At 53.3% G+C, this 12570-nt stretch overlaps 1 protein-coding gene across 1 annotated transcript in view; it reads left to right on the top strand.

Annotated features, from left to right (window-relative positions):
* Nucleotides 1-12570, top strand: part of Arrb1 (arrestin beta 1) — a 71149-nt gene that overhangs the window by 41034 nt on the left and 17545 nt on the right. Inside the window, exons 2-6 of the mRNA XM_059270666.1 lie at nucleotides 5012-5042; nucleotides 6802-6862; nucleotides 10208-10252; nucleotides 10938-11134; nucleotides 11805-11864. Coding sequence (XP_059126649.1) covers nucleotides 5012-5042; nucleotides 6802-6862; nucleotides 10208-10252; nucleotides 10938-11134; nucleotides 11805-11864 — 394 coding nt within the window. The remainder of the gene's footprint in view (nucleotides 1-5011; nucleotides 5043-6801; nucleotides 6863-10207; nucleotides 10253-10937; nucleotides 11135-11804; nucleotides 11865-12570) is intronic.

Raw genomic sequence — 12570 nt, 5'->3', positions numbered from 1 at the left:
TGGAAATTGAGAAGTCCAAGCCTTCCTAATTTGTCTATTCTTTTCAAGATTATTTTGGCAAGTCTGCTCCCTGGCGTTCCCCTGTGAATTTTAGGGTCGGTTTACCATAGGCATTCCCTGTGTTAGGTTCCAGCTGGTCTGCTGCAGTAACAAATGCCTCAGGGTTTCAAATTTTGTTTCTTTTTTTTTTTCCCCTTCGAGATAGGATTTCTCAGTGTAGCTTTGGAGCCTGTCCAGGAATTTGCTCTGTAGACCAGGCTGGCCTCCAACTCACAAAGATCCAATGGCCTCTGCCTCCGAGTGCTGGGATGAAAGGCCTGAGCCACCATCACCCAGCTCAGGATTTCAAATTTTAAAATCATATATCTGACAAGACCCAAGCCTCTCTGTCTGGATGGCCATGTAGCAGAGAATCCAGCACACTGCTGAATTTAGCAACAGAAGAAAGATAGTGTGGCAGGCGAAGCAATACTTTGCCCCCAAGATGTCGGGGTCCTACTCCTTGGAGCCTCCGAATGTTGTGCTGTGTGGCAATGGGTAATGATGGCTGCAGATGGGGTTCAGGCTGCTAATCTGATGACCTTAAAATAGAGAGATCATTCTGGATCACCCAGATGGGCCCCGTGACATCTCAACTGTCTTGAAAAGGAAGGGAGGGCAGATCTGAGTGACGCAGTAGAGTGAGAAGTCTTCCTTGTTTCAGTGGCTTGAAGGTGGAGGAAGGAGGCTTCTGGAAGCCAGAGAGAGTAGGGCGCAGATTTGTCCCTAGAACCTCCAGAAGGAACCAAGGGCTGCTGACCCCTTGATTTTAGCCCAGGGAGGCCCACCTTGAACTTCTGAAGCACAGAACTATAAATGTGTTATTTGAAGCCACTGAATGTGTGGGACTTTGTAATGGCAGCCACAGAAAATGAGTATGAGGGGTTTGGGGACCCATGGACATCCCCCTTCTGAGCATCTGGCTGGAAGTGGCATGTGGCATTTCAATGTACTCCTATGTCATTGATCAGAATAAGCCACAGGGTGGTGTCTAACTCCACAGGAAGGGAGATGCTTGGTATCCCATACATCCAGCCTCAGGGAGTCAGAATCCTGGTGGTACCTATAGGAGTATCTATTACATCTTTGCTGCCTGTAGCACGTTTCTATATTATAGTCCATTCCATTTCATTAAAAAAACAAAAAGTAAAGCTGAGTATAGTGACATTCAGGAGTTAGAGGCAGGAGGATCTCTGAGTTTGAGGCTAGTCTGGTCTACACAATGAGTTTCAGGACAGCTAGAGCTACATTGTGAGACCCTGTCTTGAAAACAAACAAACAATCCTCAAATATAGTCAGGCATAGGAGTGCATGCCTTTAATCCCAGCACCTGGCAGGCAGAGGCAGGAGAATCACTGTGAGTCTGAAGGCCTGCCTGTCTGTATTGTGAATTCCAGGCCTGCCAGGACTACATAGTAAGACCCTGCCTCAAAAAGAGATCTCTGTGTATGTGTGTACTGTATGTGTCTGTGCACATGCGTGTGAGTGTGTGAATGTGGGGGCTGGAGGTCAGCTGTGGGTGTCTTCCCTGTCATTTTTCATCTTAGTTTTTGAAACAGGGTCTCTCACTAAACATGGAGCCTTCTCTGAATCCAGAGCTCTTTATGTAGGCCAGACTGTGTGGCCAGAGAATCCCTCCAGGAACTGCCTGTCTTTGCCTCCCCAGTGCTGGGCTTGCAGGTGCACACTGCCATATCCAGCTCTTATGTGGGTACTGGGGATCCAAACTCAGGTCCTCATGCTTGTGAGGCAGGAGATTTGTCCACTGAGCCGTCTCCTCATCCCCTAATATTTGAAGTAGACTTCCTAATCAACCAGAGAATTACAACCTCTGGTTTGGACATACTAATCTCTAGAGCCTCTTCTGTTCATGCTTCATGGACCACAGGGTAAGTCCTGGACACAGGTGATTGGGCCAAGGGGTGGGATACCTAATCAAAGCTGACCAATCAGATTCCTCTCTTGGGAATTTGGAATTGGGCCATTCAGTCAGTTAGCAGCGGGAAGCTGAGTGAGAGGCAGGGTAGAAACAGGGTTGGAGTGTGAGTCACATGCGAGCCCAAAGGATGGAGGAACAGAAAAATCCCTGAGTAAGCGGAGCGCGCTGGTCCACAGAGACAATGGAGCAGCCGCACAGACAGCCTCGCAGCCAGGAGGACCTGCAGCCCCAGAAGGAGCGGTGGAGACAGGGAGCTCCGGCTTGAGGCTCCGATGGCGTCCCCATTCCCAGCTCCAGCCCCAGCGCATCCTGCCTGCTCATCCTTCCCGTGAGATTTCGGCCTCCTTATTAGGACCTTCTCTTCTTTCTCTTGAGCTATCCTGAACCTTAACCAGGAAGGACAGAGCTTGTCTATCTCTTTGGGGAACCCAGCTGTGACTGAGGCTCAGTTGTAGAGCACAGGCAGCCTGGGGGTGAACCAGATGCAGCTGCTCAGCCCTGCAAGGCTGGCTGGGATCATGGGCTTAGGTTAAACTGGTGCCCGCCATAGGCAGGGAGGTCCGTGTGGGGTTGCCCATGTGGGGTTGTGGAGACTGAAAATACTCCGTGGAGCCTCTTTGCCGATAGTGTGGGGGGCAAGAAGTGGGTGGAGTTTTGAGTGGTGGTGCTTGGCCGTGTGATGGACTGGCTGAGCCTCGGGGGCGACCTCTTCGAGCCTCAATTTCTGAGTCTTTGAAATGGGATTGTCCGGGATCAGCACTGTCCTGGGAAAAGTACTTAAAGGCGTGAGTGGGGAAATAACAAACACCGGCCGGAGAACGAGGCAGCTGCTCGTGTTGTTTTGAGGAAGCCACAAGAGTCCGGGCTTCCTGAAGGAGGTGGCCTCGGGTGCTGACTAAGGTGGCAGCAGGACATTCCCCATGCATGGCTGTGCTTCCTGCCCCTCATCACCCCCAGTCTGCCCCTCACCTCTGTCACCTTTCCTTTATTCCCCTTGCCCTCCCCGCTCGTCTGTTCTTCCTGCCTTTTTGAAACATGGATGTAGGAAACAGTGGGTTGGATGAAGGCACCAGTCCCTGGAGGCCCCACCAGAACGGGGCTGGGTCCTGACCTGGTCCCTTGTTTGCTCTGCTCCTGGGCAAGTTAATGCACTGCCTGGAGCCTCCGGTTAGTTCTCTGTGGAGTGGGAGTTAGAATACACATTCTACTATGAGAAATAATTAGCGGCTCGTCAGACCTTCGCCTCCCCTCCTTTTCTGCTTGGTGGATGTTGTTCCTCCTGGCCCTCGGTGTGCCTGGACCTTTTCAGCAGCCTTTCCCTCCCTTGGTTGTTTATGCTGTCTGGGTGTGAGATCTTTCCTTTCCCTCAGAGCCCGGGCTACCAAGGGCAGGAGGTGAGTGAGGCTTGGAAGCTACAGGATTGTCGCTTCTCTGGCTTCCTGGAGGAACATGGAGCTCCTAGCTCGGAGTTGCCGGTTCAGACTGGGTGCTCTGCATTTTTTCCTTACTTTAACAATGATCACACCCAGGCCGGTTGTGGCGTCTTCACGCTCCCAATACTGATAAATAATAATGAGGAGCAGAGGCTCCTAGGGCCCCTAGGGGAGCCTTGGGGAAATGCTGGGCCAAACTCTCCTTTGCAAGCAACATTCAGACCTGTCAATATTCCCTGGGCCCCAGAAGGGAGGCGAGGCTGGGCCAAGGCTGTGGAGACCCCACAGTCACTGGCCTGGATGCCTGCCGATCGATCGCCTTCCAGGAAGGATTGGGGCATACCCCGCTGAGCGTGGTGGAGCGGATTCATCTTTCTGGGTCTGTCGCATCTCTCCGCTTCAGGCTTTCTCTTTCTTTCCCTGGTTCTCTTTTCCTCCCGTCTCTTGCTCATCTTTAGTTTTCATACATGTACCTCTGTCTCTTCACCCCTCCCCTCCTTCTTTCCATCCCTTTCCTCATCCCCGGCTCTCTAGTTTTCCTTTTCTTCCGCTTCTCCCCAACAGCGGCTGAGAAATTGTCTACCGGCGGATGGTATGTAGGTGAGGGAGACTCAGGCTCCCAGACGCAGCTCTGGGAGGGGGAAAGGGTTGCCATGGAAGGCCAGTGGCACTCTTCAAGCTCTAGGGACTACGTTGCCATCCGACCTTCCGCCCAGTGCTCTGCTGTGAGCACAGGCATCTCCCCCCACTTTCCTGTGCCTCCGTCTCTCAGTGAAGCCACACAGTTCATTTGTTTATCTGTTTCAACTGGTGTTTATGGAGCTCGTGCTGCCTGATGTCATTTAACACACATTTGTGGAACAATAGTGAGGTGTGCCCTTGTGTTTGGGGTGCACCCGTGGACAGGAGAGAGTCCATTGTGGTAGAGCACCTGTGCCAGCAGAGCAGACGGGGGTGGGGGGGTGGGGGTGGGGGGAGGGGGCAAGAAGTAGAGTATGTGGCATTTCAGGGGTTGCTAGGAAGAAAGGAAGAAGGAATCAAGAGGAGGACTGGGGGACGGGATGGCCCGGCTTGACAGCAGCGGGATTGGGAAAGTGGATATTTGGGAAGAGTGTCCCTTGTCCCGGGTAGGAGAGTAGGGTAGGGAAACTTTGAGGAGTCACCTGGTGCATAAGGAACAGCAAGGAACAGAGGGGCTGGAGAGCAGTGAGCCTGGAGACTAAGAGAGAGTGGCAGGGGATGGCGGGGGTGGGGGGTGGGGGTGGTGGGGTGGGGTGGGGGGGTGGGGTGCGCAGGGAGGGGAGGAGGCGAGGTCAGATCCCTGGGACCTTGCGGGCGGGCACTCGAGGGTTTTCCTGTACATGAGCTGGGTGAACTTGAGAGTCTCCCTCAGTCCACTCCAAAGGACTGAAGGAGGGCTGCAGGCGCCTGGCATCATCCTAGGAGAGGTAGAAGGATGGATGCTGTCTTGCTCTGAGCCTTTGCTGGTGCCCGGATGCCACTCAAGGCCGTCACCTATGGCCCTGCTTCAGGGTCACCTGCAAGAGATTGGCCGGGCAGAATCCATTAACCCTGGCTTCGCCTCTCTTTTTTTCCACAGAGTGTTCAAGAAGGCAAGCCCCAATGGAAAGGTGAGTCTGTGGTGTGTGCTGGCTCCTCACTGTCCCCACACTCCGGGCGCCTCTCTGGACTAGCAAAGGAAGCGGCATCTCCAGGGAGAGACAGGCACTGCTAGCTGTCTGGGGTTGACACAGCTCTGTCCTCAGGAACCCCCAATCCAAATAGGGTGCGTGGGAGGTATGGGGGGCTCCCTAGAAACTTTCTGTGTGGGCTTCAGGGAGCCCCAGCTGGGGAGAGATGGACTGGACTGTCCTGAAGAGACATCAGTGTGAGTGTGAGAAACTGAGACAAGCTGGCCACTGTGATGCCATCAAGTCCCCTGGTGTGAGAGGTCATGGTGTCACCTCGTCCATCTTCCTCCAGGGGCTCCCAGGGCCGGGGCTTCTTGCTTGCTTGCACAGGCTGCAGACTGTATCCTGTTTTACTATCTGTTCAGCAAACAGGCTGTACTGACATCTATGCAGGGCTGGGCCTGCTGGGGGTCGGGAGAGTACTGAGATAAGAGAGGCGCGGTGCTCACAGTGCAGAAATTGATCATCTTACACGAAATGCCAAGTGTGAGGTCCTGGGATGCCCAGGGACTGGAAGACGTTGCCTGGAACGTGTGTCTCAACCATGGCTTCCTCTGGAGGTGACACCATTCTAGGCAAAGCTAAGTGAAAAGGGGGAACTAAAGGGTGGAGCATAAAATCCAAGGAAGTGTGGGACATCCAGGCTAGTGAGTCTCTAAGCGAGCGGAAGGAGCAGAGTTGAGGATGACATAGGACCCATGGCAGGTGTTTTGCGGGCGGGCTTAGCAGCTCACACACCTGGGTTGCCTTGTGCACATCTCTATCTCCATTTGGAGTCCATAGCAGACATCACTAATCATCTTTTAACCTTTCCTGCTGAGCCAGGATCCGCCCTATCTTGGATTCCTTGGCAATCCAGGGCCCCAGGCCTCCTAGACCATTCAGTTAGATTTGGTACTTAGAATGAAATCCATCTGTCATCCTTCCCTCCAGGCACGGAGAAATGGTTAAAGAGTTTTCAGGAAGGCACAGCTGTCTGAACCGGCTGCTTGCTTAGCCACACCTAAAATGATTTGCCTTTTAGGTGTGGCTAAGGTGATGGGAGCAGCTGGAGGCCGCAGAATGTCAAAGGGAATGTCAAAGTGGTCTCCCTTGAGGAATATGATGGAGTAGAATGGTCAGGACTGCAGGGAGGCTGGGGAGCAGGGCCATCTAGGATGGTGCTCTCAGTTCAGTTTTGAGCCAGTGGAGCTCTAGCTGGCTCAGGGCTCCTCCTTGCTGGCTGGTGATTGGGTAGGAGCTAGCTCCCTGATTCCTCAGTGCCCCAGAAGACATGTCCTCATGCGAGTAGCTCCCGGCCTAGTGCAGGGTAGAAGAGCCCAGAGCCAGCCTCAGCACCTGCACCGAGCACGTGGCTTGCTTGCCTGCTCACCAACCCTGCTCAGGATGCCCTGCTTTCCTGTTTTGATCTGTTTTCCCTCCAACTCCTCAGGGGGGTTGGCTTGAAGACTTCCCTCGGCCTCAGTATGTTTGTCTGTAAAAGGGGAAGAAAAACAACTCTTTCATAGGGGTTTGGGAGGCAGAGTTGTTTAAAAACTTTTCCAAAGTCTACTAACATTAATATTAGGTATATTAATATTAGGTTTGAGGGGCCACATCTTGCTGTGGTTCCAGGAAGGGTTAGGAATGTGTGTAGGTATCAGCGTCTTGTGTCGCGCTGGCCCACAGCCACTAATCTTCTTGTGCCTCTCCTCTCCAGCTCACTGTCTACCTGGGGAAGCGGGACTTCGTGGACCACATTGACCTCGTGGATCCTGTGGGTGAGTGCTGGCCAGTGGGCTAGGGGAGAGCCCCGTCTCCTCCACCAGGGCCTGGTACCAGAATGGGTGGGCATGGCTTCCTGCTCCAGGAAGCAAGCTTCTTTCTGGGCAGCTCCTCCCTGGTCAAGAGAGAGAGTCCTCTTTGACTGCTCGAAGGCCGGAAGGAGGCCCTGATGGACAGACAGCAGCTGCCACAGGTTATATAAGGCTTAGTGTGCAGCAGCAGTATCTCCTGCTTTCTGGACAGACTGAGGAACAGAGAGGCTCAGCGACTTGGTCCAGGTCACAGAGCTAGTGAGTCGAAGGGTCTGCGTTCTAGCCCCTGGCTCTGCTATCTCCTGGGGAAGTTCTCCTCAGGATTTTGGAAAGAGGGGCTGTCCTCACTTAAGCGGGGCTCTGCTGGAGAGGCTGAGTCACAGCTGAGATTGGCTCCTAGGGTCTTGACTGAGTTCAGGGTGTCTTGCCCTTGGAACTGTTGCCATCTTGGATTGGATTATTCTTTGTTGGTGGCATCTGCCTGGTGCACTGCAGGATATTTGCCATCATCCCTGGCCCCTGCCCATTAGGTACCAGAACTACCCCTACCACCACCACCACAGATAGGACAATGCTAAGTGACCCTGTGGAAGTGAATTGCCCACGCTCAGAACAGCTGCTTCTGTAGAAAGACACTGGCCTCAAGCCTCTTTTCATATTGGATGAGGGAGGTCCAGAATCACCCTGGTTTACAAATGGAAGCACTGAGGCCAGAGAGGTTCAATTATCATCATTATTTTTTTTAAAAGATGGTCATGAACAAACCAGAGTGATGTAAACTGAGACCAAGGCCAGGTGAAGAAACTGGGGTGTGTGATTTAGGAGGTGTCCTAGAGAAGTTGCTATGTTCTTGTGCACTGCCCTGGGCTAAGAGGGACCCTTGTGGTTCCAGAGTCACGAGGACGGAGCATAGCAGCAGGTTTTAGCTCATCAGAGAAAAGACCCTGTGACTGTAAGCAGGGGCCGTGGGCAGGGCTGCAAGCTGCGGATTCTGGCTTCATTCCTCTTCAATCCCCTTCTTTTATGACCTGGGACAGGGCCACCCACTCTTCCTCTCCAGCCTTGCCTGGGGACAGTGTGTAGGTCTTCTGATGCTCCACCATTTGCATCTTCTTCAGAACTGGCTTTTCTGAGGCACTGGGCCTGTGGTTCATCCGGGGTTCACCTGTGCGTGGCTTCAGGCAGTGGATTCCAGAGAGTTCTCTGTGGGCCAGTGTTGAACATAATCCTAGAAGGAGCAGCAGAGGCTGTGGAAGGGCTAGGGAAGGAGGGAGCCAGGTCCTCAGTATACGCATTGGACCTGAGGACCCAGTGAGTTCCTAGGTCACTGTCCAGGTTTGGCCATGTGCCTCATTAAGAAGCCCTCTGTCACCAGGAGGTGGTGGCACATGCCTTTAATCCCAGCACTCGGGAGGCAGAGGCAGGCAGATCTTTGTGAGTTTGAGGCCAGACTGGTCTCCAAAGCGAGTTCCAGGAAAGGCATAAAGCTACACAGAGAAACCCTGTCTCGAAAAAAGAAAAAAGAAAGAAGCCCTCTGTCTATGACATTGCCCTCTTTCTGAACTGGTCCTGTCTTCCCCGTACTTCACCATCCCATCTGGGGCGGGGACCTGGTGCTAGTCCAGGGCCCGGGACCGGTTGATGGGGCATGTGCCACCAGCTCTGGGAATCCTCTCCTACCAGACTTTGCAATTCACTGCCTTAAGGCCACAGAGCTGAACTGTTCCTTCTGGCTATCTTGTCATGTCCTTTGGTCACCTAGTGAGAGATGCTTCCTTGTCCTGTAGGGCCTGGCTCCAAGTCACCCTCCCCCCAACCCCATTGAGGAAGTACCGCTGGCAGAGGCAAATGCCTTCACTGGGACATTGTATTTATTCTAGTTGAGTCCCAGGATTCCAGTCAGTGCAGGACATGGCACAGAGGTGATGCCCATCATGGATAGAAGAGTATGCATGGGGGGTGGGGGACCCTGAGGATAGATTGGAGATATCCCTGTTTAGACGACCCAATGACCTTGGACTAAGGTACTCACTGTCTGTTTCTCAGATAGTCTGAGTGGTCAGTTATAGGGATAGCATGGGAGTGGGTACTGTGGTAATGTGTTAGAGGCGCACGTGTGTGTGTGTGTGTGTGTGTGTGTGTGTGTGTGTGTGTGTGTGTGTGTGTCTGGGGATGCCAGACAGAGATGATCCTTGGGACAATGCTCCTAGCCTCCTGGGACACTTAGCTCATCCTCTGTGTCCTGCCGGATGCTCTGCCCCCAAGGACAGGCCTTGTGAGCAGTGTTAAAGTGCTTCCCATTCTCTCCACTGTGTGAAGAGTCCCTTTTATCACTGTGACGAGATGTTCACTTATTTGGGAGATGATTTTAGAGGGTTCAGGCCACAGTCACTCAGTGCTGTGGCACTGCAGTGAGGCAGAATGCCGTGACAGGGGCCATGTGGAGGAATGACACAGCTTCCTCCACAGTGACCAGGAAGCAGAGCAGGGAAGAGGGACTAAGAACCAAATAGACCCTTCAGGGCACACTGACTGACATTCTTCCTCCTAAAGTTCCCACTGCCTTCCAGTAGCTCATTAAGCTGTGAATTCGCTGATGGGTTAGGTTCCCCCATGAGCCAGTCACTTCCCAAAGGCAGACACTGTTGCTTTGGAGACCAGCCTTCAATACACCAGCCTTTGGAGGACATTTAAGATCCAAACTGACAGTCATGCTCACACATGCCAGGGGCTGTCCAAATACTTCCATATGTGACAGAATTTACCCATGTGCACCTTGACACAGACCACCCACCTGTCCTCACAGGAGCCTTAAGAGCTATTGATCATAGACACCCCCCACTCCTCACAATATCCAGGGAGCTCTGAAAAATCTCACTGTTCCTAAGCCTGGTACAGACTCTGTTTATTACCAAGCTGACCCAACATGACTCAAGGCCATTTACCATAGTTAGCCTCTTGGCGAGATTAGTCATTTAATGATGGCAATTCTGAGAATTGTCCTTACGTGGTTTTGTCATTGTGTGCAGGACATAGTGTGCTTACACGAACTAAAATCACCATCATGTCCCTAGGCAGTATGGGGCCACCTTATCCATAATGTTCTTTGAAACATTGTTCTATAGTGTGACTGGAGCTGTGTTTTCCTGTAGAAGAGTCAATGGCTCTGACAGGAGGTATGAATCCTGCAGAGGTGGTACTCAAAGACCATGTGTCCTACTTATTACCTTTGGGGTTTGGTTTGAGTGGATGTTTGGGGCTTGGGTTGAGAAAGTCAAGTTGGGGGACTCTGTTCATTGTCTCCCCCAGATGGTGTAGTCCTGGTGGATCCTGAATATCTCAAGGAAAGGCGAGGTAAGCTGTGTTCCTCTTACAGAGGATGGCTCACATCCTCTGCTCTCTGGTGGCCTCCCATGGCTTCTCCCTGTCCATCTTGTGGTTACATGCATAAATGCCCCAGTGCATACTGTAGTAAGAACTCTGCCCTCTGGCCCAGAGCAGCCCTGCCTCATGCCCGCCATGGGAGAACTTATGCCCTGTCCCATCAATAAGACAGCAAGGCTTGACACAGGGCGGATGACAGCAGAGCAGGAGAGAGGCTCCCATTTCATAGACGTTAAAGGTGAGGAGGTCTGTGCACAAGGTTAGGGTTAGGCTGGCCTGAGATCCCACGCCTTTTAGACACAGCCTTCTGTACGCTTCCCTTCTAGGCTGTCCTCTGCCCCTCTCCTAAGTCCACCAGCCTAATCCAATCACCACAGCTGCCAGGCTGCCTGACTATCCTTCTGCCCCTCCGTACTCCTGGGTTGGAGTGAGCAGAGGAGGGCAGAACTGCCCGGAAGGAGGTCCCTTCCTAAGAGGCTGCATCAAGGCTGCCCTTGAAGGCGCCCTGTGTCAGAGAGCCAGTGTGCCCACCCCACTTGAACCTGGGACAGGCTGATGGCCTCCAGTGGGCCAAACCCCAGGGCTGCAGCTGGAGCTCTGGGGGGGTTGTGTGCTGCCCTCCCAGGCCCCTCCTCAGTGCCCCTGCTCCTCACAGTCTACGTGACGCTGACCTGCGCCTTCCGGTATGGCCGGGAAGACCTGGATGTCTTGGGTCTGACTTTTCGCAAAGACTTGTTTGTGGCCAACGTGCAGTCCTTCCCACCGGCCCCTGAGGACAAGAAGCCACTGACTCGGCTACAGGAGCGGCTCATCAAGAAGCTGGGCGAGCATGCCTACCCTTTTACCTTTGAGGTCAGCTCTCCTTCTCCACCTGCAGTCCAGAAGCTTCGTCACCCCAGGGATGCGCTCAGGGCAGGCACATGGGGAAGCCAGGAGGGCAGCTGCTTTGACTCACCCGATTGGGACCCGGGTCCCATCACTTACATCACCTGCTATGTGTCTTATCTCTGACCACTGTGGAGAGGTCACCTTAACCTCTAGGCTGCTCTTCTGGCCCTCCTGCATTTCAGTTATTAGAGAAAGGAAGGCCCGGGGTGGCTACAGTGAAGGAGGGAGTCCCGCCTGGCCCTGTGCCGCTGTGTGTCTCCCCGCAGACAGGCTGCCCATGTGCCCAGCTGATCCCTCTGTCATGCCTCCTCACCAATCCAAGACTCCATGCTTCTGGAGTTCACATCTTCATGTTTTCAAGACCCCACGATTCTGGGGTGGGGCTGAGCTGAGCTCTTAGGTGAAGAACACTCAAATTCTTATCTCCCCCAGTCTGCCCCTGACCCTGTGTGCAGCACAGTGTGATATGGCTGGACCAGGAGAGAAACAGTCTATTTCGGGGGTTCCTAGTCTGATGGAGAAGAGATGGCCTGTCCTCCGGGGACTCGGTCTGATGGGTGTGCAGGAGTGAGGTGTGTAGGGAAAGACAAGGCAGAGGTAAAAGTTTAGCTCATTGTATTTGTCTCCTGAACAGATCCCTCCAAACCTTCCATGCTCGGTGACATTGCAGCCAGGGCCTGAGGACACAGGGAAGGTAGGTCATTCCAAGGAGACCATCTCTCTTGTTCTAGGCTCTCGTGTCCCCAGAGTCCTGGTTTTCTCCCCATAGAGTAGTGGACGTCTGGAACCTCCCTTCCTGTTGAAGCTGCCTGGGCCTAGGCCTGGCTGATATCCCTTGGACCTTCAGTCCCTTGAGACAAGGCTGCAGATGCAGGCTGGCCTCGCCCCCACATTCGGAGATGTGTCATAGACTCCCATGAGTCACTGTTGCTGGCTCTGGTATTGGTTGCACAGGACCAGCAGATTCTGAGTACCTACATGTGGCATCACATCGTCCCTAGCTGCCTTGTTTGGAGATGGGATTGCTGCTGTTTTACAGCTGGGGTCACGGAAGCTTGGGGAGGGGTCACAGCTGCAGCATCCCAGGCCCCGGACTTTAGAGTTCACACTCTCATCCTCACAGCAGAGACAGTGAACAAGTGCCCTCACATTGTTAGGGAGTGGGAGACACCGTGACACCCACTACTGGGGTCTTCACATTGCTGATGGCTGTCCTGACCGAAGCCGGAGTCCCAAGAGTGATTGGGGTTGGCTGGTGGGCTCACAGGAGCAGTTCCAGCGGAAGGTCAGGGGCAGCATCGGGACAAGGTTAACACTGGTTCCAAGGTTTCAGATCCATATCAAGAAGCCCTTAAGAGGCAGAAGTTTATTTTCTCACCCAGCATTCTGGCTTGTAAGAT

This window comes from Peromyscus eremicus, chromosome 1 (assembly GCF_949786415.1).
Source record: "Peromyscus eremicus chromosome 1, PerEre_H2_v1, whole genome shotgun sequence".
NCBI lineage: Eukaryota > Metazoa > Chordata > Mammalia > Rodentia > Cricetidae > Peromyscus > Peromyscus eremicus.
The sequence above is the reverse complement of the archived record's forward strand: the minus strand, read 5'-3'. Positions and strand labels throughout refer to the sequence as shown.